Source organism: Tinamus guttatus, unplaced genomic scaffold (assembly GCF_059628265.1).
Source record: "Tinamus guttatus ecotype Peru unplaced genomic scaffold, ASM5962826v1 Tinamus_guttatus_pri_ptg000138l, whole genome shotgun sequence".
NCBI lineage: Eukaryota > Metazoa > Chordata > Aves > Tinamiformes > Tinamidae > Tinamus > Tinamus guttatus.
This window is the reverse complement of record NW_028288672.1, coordinates 4,947,561-4,960,011: the sequence shown is the minus strand read 5'-3', so window position 1 is coordinate 4,960,011 and position 12,451 is coordinate 4,947,561. Positions and strand designations below refer to the sequence as shown.

At 39.3% G+C, this 12,451-nt stretch overlaps 1 protein-coding gene across 1 annotated transcript; it reads left to right on the top strand.

Moving 5' to 3' along the window:
- The first annotated feature begins 829 nt into the window (after positions 1–829).
- On the top strand, positions 830–9,702 carry LOC104568217 (hyaluronidase 4). The gene is made up of 3 exons (XM_010215105.2): positions 830–1,747; positions 7,782–7,871; positions 9,259–9,702. Exons 1-3 carry the CDS (start codon positions 830–832, stop codon positions 9,700–9,702), a joined length of 1,452 nt encoding a protein of 483 aa, XP_010213407.2.
- The last annotated feature ends 2,749 nt before the right edge of the window (positions 9,703–12,451 follow it).

The window sequence follows — 12,451 nt, the reverse complement described above, 5'->3', positions numbered from 1 at the left end:
GGGCAAGGAGAGATTGCAGAGCAGCCACCGGAGCAGCGCTCAGCAGCACCACGGGGCAAAGCACAGGTTTGGGCTCCCTGAGTGCCAGCAACCCTGCATCACTGACAGCTCCATTGTCATTCTTCCATCCAAATACTTAGAAAAATAAAGAGTATGATCTGAGGTAGATAAACAACACACATTTTTTCCAGATATCCTAAAAATTGTAGCATTTCTGAGTTCTCTTGGTTAATCTATGTGAGGCAAACACTTCTGTCATTGCTTCTGTTTAAATTATGCTTCCTAATATGATAAGACAGATAATACACAGATACACAGGTAATAAAGAAGACCTTAGACTCACATTGACACTATTGTAAGCAAGACAGATCATAGCAGCACATGCTTGGAGGGTGAATTGAAATAAGTATCATACTTTTATCCTGTTCATTAGTACTGTTCACTAAGTATCATTTTTTATATTGTTCTTTTAAGTTAGTCTGTTATTTACTCATTTACTGTAGACATAAAAGAGAAGATTGGTCTAAGGGAAAGATCTGAAGCAAATGCATGAGATGTCTAGGAGAAGTAGAAAAAAAAACAAAGTGTAGATTAGGATATACTCTCAGACAGAGAAGTCTATATAAAAGTCTTGAAAACATTTGAGATTAGACTTATTTTTTCCAGGGTCACAGTTTTTTTTCCATTTGAATAGAGTGTAATGCCAACAAAAGAAAACCAAACTAGAAGATTTTGTCTTTTCTACCTCCAGTGTGGCTCATGTCCTTCTTAAATGTCTTCTAATGTTCTTTGTTTTCAAGGAAACATTATAACAATTTTCCAACATAGCATGGATGTCTGGGTCAAGTGCACAGCAGTTTCGGTGCTGCTGACTGCGGTCTGTGGCCGGTGGCTGAAGCAGGCAAAGGCCCCTCTGCTTCTCCACAAGCCGTTCATCGTTGTCTGGAACGCACCCACCGAGCAGTGCAGGCTGCGGTACAAAGTGGACCTGGATCTCAGCATTTTTGACATTGCATCGAACACCAACGAGACTTTGAGTGGATCCAATGTGACAATCTTCTATCACACTCATCTGGGATACTACCCTTATTATTCGGATAATGGAGATCCTGTGAACGGAGGTGTGCCACAAAATGAAAGTCTTATCAAACACCTTAATAAAGCAAAGTCCGACATTGACTATTCCATACCCATGAAGAAATTCCAAGGACTTGCAGTCATTGACTGGGAAAACTGGAGACCCCAGTGGGATAGGAACTGGGGCAATAAAACTATTTACAGAAATAAATCTCTTGAGATGGTTAGGCAACGGCACCCTCAGTGGTCAGAGGACAAAGTTAGGAAAGTAGCTAAGGAGGAGTTTGAAAATGCTGGCAAGAGCTTTATGAACAACACTATCCTTTTGGCTGAGCATATGAGACCAAACGGTTTGTGGGGTTACTATCTTTACCCAGACTGCTACAACTATGATTACAAAGAACAACCAGAAACATACACAGGAAAATGCCCAGACATTGAATCTTCCCGTAATGATCTTCTGTTTTGGCTCTGGAAGGAAAGCACTGCTCTCTACCCATCTATATATCTGGATTATATATTGAAGTCAAGTCCAAATGCATTAAAATTTGTTCACTATCGAGTTAAAGAGGCAATACGTATTGCCTCAATTGCTAGAAAAGACTATGTTTTGCCTGTTTTTGTTTACTCCAGACCATTTTATGCCTATACTTTTCGTGTTTTAACAGAGGTAAGCAGAGACCTCTTTAAAAATCTACAGGTTAGAGATAGCCTCACAGAAAAGATGCTTTCTAAAAGTTTTATTTGTAAAATGGCATTTATTTATTTGTATTTCGTATGTAAGACTGTCTCTCTAAAGAAAGTACAATAGTACAAAACACTACACCTCTCAATATTTAATTCTGCAGTGTTTTAATCTATTTCTGTATTTTAATGTAGATTTGTACATATTGTATATATTTTAATGAGGATAATTTAGAAAGAAAGCACAAAGAAATTGTTTCCTTAAGAAATGCAATTCCATATTTTAATCTTTATGATAGCTTGTGGAATGAAGCTGACAATTTTTTTTGAAATTTGAAAGTAATTAGTATAATGGAAAGATTATCTTTCATGAGAAAAGATCCTCCAGGCTTTTTGTTTTCTTCTCCAAAGGAAAATTCATTCAGTAGAGAAATAATCAAAGTTGTCTGGCCTGAGGCACCTAACTCCTGCATTGGCCAGAGGTACAACACTTCATGATCCAACATTTAGTACTAACATTTTGGAATCATTTAAATTAGGAAACCAAATTTTTAAATGACAGAATATTCTCTCAACCAATGACAGAGTGCAAGATATATAGCGTGACCACAATATTGATCACAATTTAAGTATAGCTTGGTGGTCAAGATATACTTACAAAAATCGTAGACTAAATTGAAAATGGGGGAAAAGAGGTAAAGAAAGAAGGTCCAGATTCAGTTCAACAGGCCACTAACTGCCTCAGCCTGGAGATGGGAGTAGGGATGTTGTGGTGCATCCCTGGCAAGCTGCAAAGTGTTTCAAACCACTCCTCTGTGGAATCAAATGAAATCCAAAAAATCCCTCATTATTAGCAACTGGGAACTCTCTGAAGCTGTTTTTTGAGTGTAATGTGGGATGGGAAATTGTAGGTCCCAGCTGCCTCAAAAACCAAGTAGGTTACAAATAGGCAGAGCCAGGTCCCAGTGAAGGCAAGGGGAGTCACTGGTGTGAGAGCAGGAAGGATTTCACCCAAGTTCACTCAAGAATTCAGAACAGAAGGCCATGAAATAAATCAGCAGTCTGAAGATGTAGACTAAAATAGTATGTTATCATATAAGTCAGTCCCTTGATTAGTATAAAAATGCCATGAAAGCTATGAAAACTGTTACCAGTTGTGCAAAAGTTCAAAATCTGGGGTGATGTGATGTTAGTTTTACCTTAAGTAATTTTCTGAAAAGTACAGTGGCAATTTGAAATGATATTCCTCATAGGTTTTTCAATTGTGTAGAGCCATTGACTTTTGGATGCCTTAAAGATCACTTTACAACTCACCAGAAAGGGCCATCCATGAACAGCCATAAAATTATCCTTGGGTTTTGCACCAATATATATTTTCTAATAAGGCACAGTATCCAGTTCTGCAGACAGTCATGGAGACAGAGCTTGCCATGTCTCCAGAGCGTACATTTAGTCTGTGAGAACAGCTTGGGCACTGACAGAAACTTGCAGGGTGCACTTAAGAATACTTTAAACAGCAATGAGCAGGAAATTGATGTTCCTGTTTTCTTTAATAGCCACAAAGCCATGAAGATATTTTAAGAATGCTTTTGTGCAGTCACATTAGTAGACTAGACTGGAGTTTCCTATTCGAACCGTGAAATGCCCCCAGGTGAAGCTTGCAAACCTTCAAATGAGGTATGAAACCCCTGAGCTCTGGAAATCTTTTGCACTAATGAGACACTAAAACCTGTCAGTGGAGTGTAGTGGCATCCAAGCTAAATAATCATAGAAAAACTGGGATACTGGGTTAATAGCCATTTGAGCTCTGACATAGACTGGGACAGGAGAACTGCTCTCCTACTCCCTTGGGTTGTATGAAGCCCTTATGTATATGACATGAAACATGGAGAAAATACCACAGTAGGAAAAATAAATTGAAACAGTTTTTGTGGGTCAGGGTCACTGAGGGAGAGACACAAATCTCTCCAGCACACTCTACCTTTTATCCCGACTGCACTTGGAAATCAGGGGAATTGTTCACAAGGTATCTGAAAAATTCATCCAAACCACTTATAAAGAGTGATTTGGGATCTCAACTGCTGTGACAGTTTTCTGTATCTTAAAAATGTGTTCAAGCACTTTGCTGTCTGTAAATATTTAGGAACTATCTTCCTTAAAAACTCATTAATAGCAACATGGGAGGATTAAATTGCATAGTAGCATCCTGACTAGATGACTGAAGTCACTAATAAAGCAAGATGTCACCTAACAAATGATCAATAGTGGATAGCAACTTCTTTCACTCACATACAGTGTTCTCTGAAGCCAGGGTGTGCATGGGTGCAAACACCATTCCCTGCAGCCAAACAAGGCCTCTGCTAGTATCCCTGTGTAAAGGAAAAACATGTCCTTAACTAATGATGGTTCAAATGTGAAGGAGAGATTACAGATATTTTTTTCCTTCTCTGCAGCAGATGACTTGGAGTGACTGTTCTGTTTCCTCTCATGCCCATAAGCTGGAACAGCTTAGCTCACCTCCTTTTTTTTTTTTTTAGAGGACAGTGCAGTTACTCGGCTGAATGAAATATGGAGAAGCATTGATCAGAAATGGGGCCTCCTTCTCTGTGTCAAGTCACCAGCTAGGATATACAGCCCAGAATAATCCTGAGGCTCTTTGGTTGTTGTACACTGCCCTGAAAAGCTGAAACAAGAAAAAGGCTTTGAAATGTTTATCGCTCGTAGAAATGCCAAGCACCTCCATGGCAGCTGACCCAGAAATGTTTCTCTCCAGTGCAAGAGTGTAACAGGCATGCCAGAGGATCTGATATGAGAGTGAATTAGGATTTCCCATCCAGAAAAATGCCAATATGGCCATGTATGAAATAATGACTATGTTTTCTAATAAACACTTATTTCCTGCATGTGACTCCGCGGGAATTAGAACCAGAGGCCAAGAATATCTGCTTAACAGTCCATCTGCTTGTCTGCTTGCATTTGCATGGAAGAGCCAGACCAGTGCTCACCTCACTAGTGCCAAAATGTGAGGAGGACTCTAGATTCACCCCTGAAGGCCAGATCATTGCAAAACTGACATATGTCTCTAAGGCCTCTCTTGGAGCTTACTCAGGGCTTCCGGGAGGCTCCTCCCTGACTCTCCTTCCAAGCTGCATCTCTCAGCAGCTGTGGGAGACACCTGAATTCCTTTTCTTTTTCTTTCTTCCTTTCTTTCTGTTTAAAAATGCCCTTCTCACTAGTGGTTATTCGGGTATATTGGTGCACAGAGAGAACACGAGATGGTACTCCCTTTATCCATTCCCCTGTTCAACATATGTTGGGCATCAGAAAAAGATAAGGGAATTTCTATACAAAAAGAATGGGAGAACAAGACAGTAACTGAATGAGATGGTACAATGTCATAGTCATAGGCTGTTCAGGGAAGACCCCTTCCATGCTAAAGTTTTTTTGAGTCAGTTGTTCGGAAAAAGACATAACTATGCATAGAAATGACAGTAAAAATCTGATTTCCTTCCTGCAGACAAGTTTCTTAATTGCTAAGCTGAATTAATGATAAACTTTAGAGTCAGATTCACACTTCTTTCTCTTGTTCTCCTTTGAATCTTTCAATATATGGTGCAGAGTGAAATGGTATCTGAAAGAAGACACTCCTCTAAGGGCTGCTTATAACTTCATGGTGAAGATAGCCCTCACTTAGTGGGAGATGAATATATCTTACACATAGATGAAGAGAGAAAAATTCAGCCAAGGTCTTTCTAGTTCCTCTGGGTGAAGATTGTCACCACTAAACCTTCATATTAAGGAAAAAAGAAGAGGAAATGAAAAGAGGAGGGAGAATGTTTAAATGAAATTCCGTATTGTTTGGAAGGGAGTTGCTGTTTTCTGTAGCATCCAATACCTGGACATCCTTTGAGCATCCCTAGGAAAATGTGTCTTGCAGTAAAAAGTTTTTGATCCTGGTGACAGTGTGAGAAAGATGCTGAGTTTCTCAGCATTGACAAGGTGATGATTATAAGTATGCACAAATTAGGAGCACGGATGGTTAGGAGACTTCAGTTGTGAAAATATCACTCTTCCTATGGAATTTATACATATGGACGATTAGTGTGGCTTTAAGGATATGCTCTTGGATTAAAATACCTTAATTCCACATCAATCATGGAATCTGTTTCTAAATAATTTCTTCAAGTAACAAAAGAAGATTGTGGAAGCTGAAGACATAGAGCTTGGATTTTTCACGATAATAGAATCACAGAACAGCTGGGGTTGGAAGTGACCTCTGGAGATCTTCTCCAACTCCTTGTTCAAGGGTCAATTTCTTGAACCCAGGTTGCCCAAGACAATGTCTATAGCATATCCAAGGATGGAGAGTCCACAACCTCTCTGGTTCAGACAATCTCATATGAAAAAGTGTTTTCTCGTGCTCAAGTGGAATTTCATCTGTTTCAGATTGTGCCCATTGTCTCTTGTTATGCCCATTTTCTCTTATATTGACTTATGGCCAAGAACTTTAACTGACAAAGCATATTACTTACAAAATCTTTTTTTTTGTTGTTTTTCCCAGATCTTAGCTCAGTCCACAATACCAGATATCTATCAATGAGCTCTTTTGTCAATTTGTTAATGAGCTCTAAACTGTGCTGGTAGACATCTAGAATCACAGTCTAGTCTTTGTACATGCATAATCTTTATAAAGTGCTTTGCAGATGAGTGAAGTTTGGAAACAGTCTTTACCAAGGTTATATGTCACATTCTCTTAATGATATTTTGATCTTTAATTCATACTTTTTTTTTTTTCCTATCAAATTAAATCCCATGGTGAAAAAAAGATCACCATTTCCCACGTGAAAGTAACACCTGCAGAGACTATACTGTCCTTTTATCCTTATTCACTGAACTACTTTTATAGAGCACTGAACTTTTATAAAGTTAATATAGTTTATAAACTATATTTTTAAGAGTAACGACATTCTTTCAAAGGCTGCTTGGATGATCATCAGCAACAAGAACTTCAGGTAAAACCAATTACAGTTTTAACACTTTAAACCTTACACTAAGAACTAGTAGGCGAGTTCTACTCTGCACAACTTCTTTGGATTTTCCTGAACTATTTTGTCTCACTTCAGTTAAGAGTAAAAATCTCTGCTCACTATGACTTCTCTGTAATTTTCTTCAACTGTTCAGCACAATTTCCCGATTTTCTAATATATTTTTATATCTTCTTTTTATATCTTCTTTTATATCTTCTTTTACTTCTTCTATATATCAGGACTGCGAATTCTAACTATGTATCTGTAAATCAACAGGCACACTTACATACTGAAATAAATTATTATTATCAGTAATGATATTATTAGTTATTATATATTAGTAATAATATTATTGGTAGTAATAATGACAATAATAATAACATAGTCCATCCATTCTATTAACCTGAATTTCTCTGAGTGCTATGTCTGGTAATTTGCTTGGTCTTTTGGATTATTTTCTCCTGCGAAGGGATATAAGATTGTTATCAAAGAGCATCAGTGACTTTTAAAGGAAATTTGAAGGTCCTTCATCCAGTTAAGAGAAATTACAGGATCTGTCATTACAAAAATGATCAAGAGCTACTTATTAATTATCAGTTGTAAGCAGAATTTGTTTTAGATACAAACAATCATGCCTTAAAATATGAGATGGATTCAAAGATCCTTTCTCCATGTTTTACAATATTTAATTGTATTTCTCCTGACACAGTATTCAGAGTCTCACGATTCCATTATTACTCCTCCAGTTTGTCTGGAAAGATCCCTTGTGAGTAAACCATAATGTTTTTATTAGTAGTCCTGCTCATGAATGAAGACCTTGCAAGCCTCACTACAGAAGAACTGTGATCTGAAGAGTGATTTTGTTGTGAAGACTATATATACCACAGGGACCAGTGTTTCCTACAGGGAAAACACATCGGTGCCTAGATCCTAGAACTTTTTTATTTTTATATCTGTGTTTTTCTGATGTCTACTTTCCACTTCCTTTTTCAGATTGATCTGGTGCATACTATCGGTGAGAGCGCTGCCTTGGGAGCAGCTGGAGTTGTGCTTTGGGGGAGTATACAATATGCAAGGTCAAAGGTAAGTAAGTGATCACAGAATCACAGAATCACAGAGTGGTTGAGGTTGGAAGGGACCTCTAGAGATCATCTAGTCCAACACCCCTGCTCCAGCAGGGACACCTAGAGCACGTGGCACAGGGCGGCATCCAAGCGGGTTTTGAAGATCTCCAGAGAAGGAGACTCCACAACCTCTCTTGGCAACCTCTTGCAGTGCTCTGTCACCCTCAGAGTAAAGAAGTTCTTCCTCATATGGAGGTGGGGAACTTCCTGTGTTTCCACTTACACCCGTTACCCCTCATCCTGTCACTGGCCACCACGGAGGAGAGCCTGGCGCCATCCTCCCTACAATCACCCCTCAGGTACTTGAACCTGTTAATCAAATCTCCTCACAGTTAGTGATGTTGCTTTGTTATTATTTAAGAATAGCCTCAGCAGCTATTGATTACACTACACAGTTCTGTGCCTTAGTCAGGCCCAGAAGTCTCATTCTTGCCCAACAGAAAGAACGGAGCTAATGAGTTGGAGAGTGCTTTACCTGGTCATTACTGGGAACTGTCCTGAAAAGACAGATGGAGAAGAATGTCACTGCAGGAAAAGGCCTGCTTTCTCTTCTTCCTCTCCTCAGGTGTTCATAAATACTCCATCTGTAAGTGACGGAGAGGGCAAGGTGTCCCAGTACTGCTGGAATTGCTGCGGACATTGAGCGTGGTTTTAGCTCAGGTAGTGTGTACTTAGCGTAGCACAGGATGCACAGCAGGCTGGCTCCTCATCTGCCCTCGTGGGAAGAGCATCCTGCCTGAACCTGGCAGGGCTTTGGTGCCCTCTGTGCCTTTGACAGAGTCTGTCTCCTCCTGCTGACATCTCTGACAAAACACCACCTACTCCGCACAGGAAGAGGAAAACCTGAACCGGACACAGCCAGAGGACTTTAATGCTTCATAGCTGCAACAATTTCTATGCCAGTCTCTGAAAAAGGTGAAGCTGCTAATAAATTGAAAGAGCTAGAGTATTCAGGATCAAAGCTGTAATTCAGTATATGCTATAAAGCCTATTTGTGGCACATGGCTCCTTTTCAAGGGCTACCAGAAATCTCTATTTAAAAAACTAGTTAGATCAATATGCAAACTGTTTAGTAAGACATCCTTCCTTCCCTCAAATCACTCTGAAACACTGTGTATTGCACCCAAACAGAGAATAAATAAAAGTTAATATTTGGCTAATCTTATACATAGAAAGAATCTCCCTTAAACCAATGTATTACTCCAGTAAATGTATGTAAATACAACAAAATTTATCTCATATATCATAGCCCCAAAGAGTTTTATAGTAGTATTTTATGAAATATATGGAACTCGGTCATAATGTTAGCTAGTGAGTAATTTGTCACAGTCTTTTATTTTCTACAGGAGAGCTGCTCGGCGGTGAAGCGATACATTGATGGCCCCTTGGGGCACTACGTCATTAATGTGACATCCGCAGCCAAACTCTGCAGCAAAGTCCTGTGCAAGAAGAACGGAAGATGTATCCGCAAAAACAGCGACTCCTCTGCGTACCTCCATTTGTCACCCCAAAATTTTAAGATTCAAGTCCATCACTCTGAGAGGGGCCCACGATTCCAAGTGACTGGAAAACCGAGTCTGAAAAATATCAAAGCCATGAGGCAGCGATTCATGTGTCAGTGCTACCAAGGCTGGACAGGAATATTTTGTGAACTGCCTGACCAAAGGTTAATGGAGCACTGGGTTCACTTTGTGTTCAGCAGATCAAGGAAACAGAAGCTTCATATCTTCCTCTTAGGGCCCACGCAGCTTCTTCTCCTTTTGCTGCACACTATTTTTTTCCTGAAGTAGCGTAAGGAAATCAGAGATGGTATCACTAAGACTTTTGTTCTTTAGAAAGTGTATATTACAAAGAGAAATAGTATTACTGATTAAATAATTTATTCAGCTTCGTTCATGGTCCCAATCCTTCTGGAATTGCTCTAGATATTAAGTGTATTTTTAAAGCATCTATGCTATTTTGGAGGGGCTGCTTTACAGCTTGAACAATTTTTACTCATGCCTTAAACAAATAAAGCTGCTGCTGCCGCCACAAGTTTTACCTGACTAAAAATGTTGAAAAAATAGCTTATAAAGATTTTTTTATGTAGAAACTTAAAAAAAAAAAAAAAAAAAAAGGACCCAGAGCCTCTTTGTATCCGTGCTGGATGACTTAGCACATGGTGATAAGGAGATCTTTCATGCAGACCTAGTCTGTTTCCCACAGCTTCTTCTGAAATCAAATGGGGCATTTTGTGTGAGCAGCCACATTGTCCAGATCTACATTCGCCATAAGCCACCCTAGATATCTCTGAAGAGAGAATGTGAAGAGTGCAGGAATTATGCATCGGTGCACATAATTACAATATATATGTTTCAGTATTTCAAGTCCTGAAGCTAATTTGTGTTACTTCTAGAGGCATAAGTATTTCCACTGATATTTCTGTCCCATCAGTTTCAAAGGTAAAGTTTGACTAATGATAGATCATCTCTGTAATTTCCAGTCTTTTGGTCAAATATTCATTTTTCCACAACCACAGGCAACCAGCTGGACTTATGTGATTTTAGATCAGGGCTCCTGAGCTTGGTCCTGGCAGGTGACACTTCACAAAGTTGCTGCCAAGGCAGAAGAAAGGGCCCATCTCTTTCTTGTCTCCTCCTGGAAAGCAAGCAGCCTCACACTTTCTCTCTCTTCTTAGCCAGGTCCCCTTCTTGATAGCAGCCTAAATTACTTAAAGCATTAGCATATCTCTGTGCCTTTTTATTTTCCCTAGTGTTCTTTGTATTCCTCTGTTATTGCTGATTTTTCTTTATGGTAACCCTCCAGAAAACCCCTTTTCTTCATTTACTAGGGCCAGATCCACAGCTGGTATGAGCTGTGGTGCTCAGGTTCACTCTTGTCAAGCACCCAGAGTATAACAGAACTGTAATAGATGCAGTGATCACTTTAAAGACATTAGAAGAAGGAATGACTTCATTTAAATAGAGATTTATTGCTAGCCATATTGTTTTGAGTCACTCTGTAATGCCATGTTGTGCTGAGATGCTTCAGAAGAGATTTGCCACTGACCTTTTACTTTACAGCATGTAACAGCAATGGATGACAGCAAAGTGAAGGCAAAAAAAAATTTATTGGTGTGAGAGAGAAGGAATTAAAATGCAAGCTTAGCAAAACTAAAAGCTATTAAGACAGAATCAAAGTGGAGTGTTTATCTTTACTTTTATTTTTCTTGATTACGTATATTCTGCTTTAGCTCTTCTTTCAGTTGAGTTGGCCGCAATTCAGGGGAAGGTTACTGATACTTTAATGTGGTGTGAGTATTGAAACCATTAGCTCATTTTTACTAAATACCTGTATCAGCAACAGATCTGCATTTAAATTATGTGTTTCTGCTTTGTAGAGCATTAACTTGCATTCTAAAACCATGACCATGATGTGATCTGAAAATATAACGTCATGTGTTATGTCACAGAAATGTGTTTTTTAAAATGTCATGTGTGTTGCTGTGAAGTGTTGATATTATTTCTACAGGTTCATTAGAATAGGTTGTTTAATGGCTTATATACAAAATTTATTTGAATGGCATAAATTTGGATAAACTGATATAAGGACTTAGTCAGCTAAAGTGCAGTTTGTTTGTGGGGAATTTATACTAACAATACAAATGCTGTGGCCGAAGTGACAACCTTCCTGATTTGGCTTGTGATGTATGATCCCTATTATTGTTCACTGACAGACCCTTGCTACATCCCTAGGGCTTTGTTTGTGTATCCCAGGTGTAAATCTGTACAGCACATTTCTGTAGTCTAGGCTACCATCTCACACCCAGGAGTATATGAATGCCCATAGCAGTGTATCTGCCTGCATACAGAGGATTTGGCTCAAATATTTATGTGAAGAACTGCAAGGCCAGGTCTGCACCCTGATCATTAGGTTGATTTCATTATACTTCCCTGGCTATAATAAAAATCAGAATTTGTTTTAAGTTCCTTAATCACTCTTAATGGAACAAAGCACTTAGGTGAATGAACTTTTACAGATTTGGGTTTTTTAATATTTCAGCTATTCAGAATGCTTTCTTCAGGCAATAAAATAAGATTTACTGTTAGAAAGTAGGTTTATTTGGAAGTTCTTTACAGCTGTAGCTGCCACTCACAGGGTTGGAGGTAGCTGTTGCTGGCTGAAGGCAGGTGGCTGCACATAAGGTCCCCACATTTGGATGATCCCAGACCACTGCTCCCAGGTGGAACCAAAGCTGGGATGCATTTGTCCCTCTTAGCCAGCTTGGTGAATATGTCCTGCCTGACCAGAGACAGAAATGCATCATGTGAGGCTGCCCATGGCCTGATGCTCAGCAGGACCATGCAGCACCCATCTGCCCAAAAATCGTATCAGGCAAGACACTCTTCTGCTCCCTTCCCTTCTTTTGTGGGTGATATGGTCACTGCGAGAGCCACCACACCTCCCCTAAAGGGCTTACTGATATCCTGGCATCTTTTTTTTCCATTGCTTGCTAAGAAATGTGAAGTGTACTGACCTTGATAATGGTCATTTTTCGAC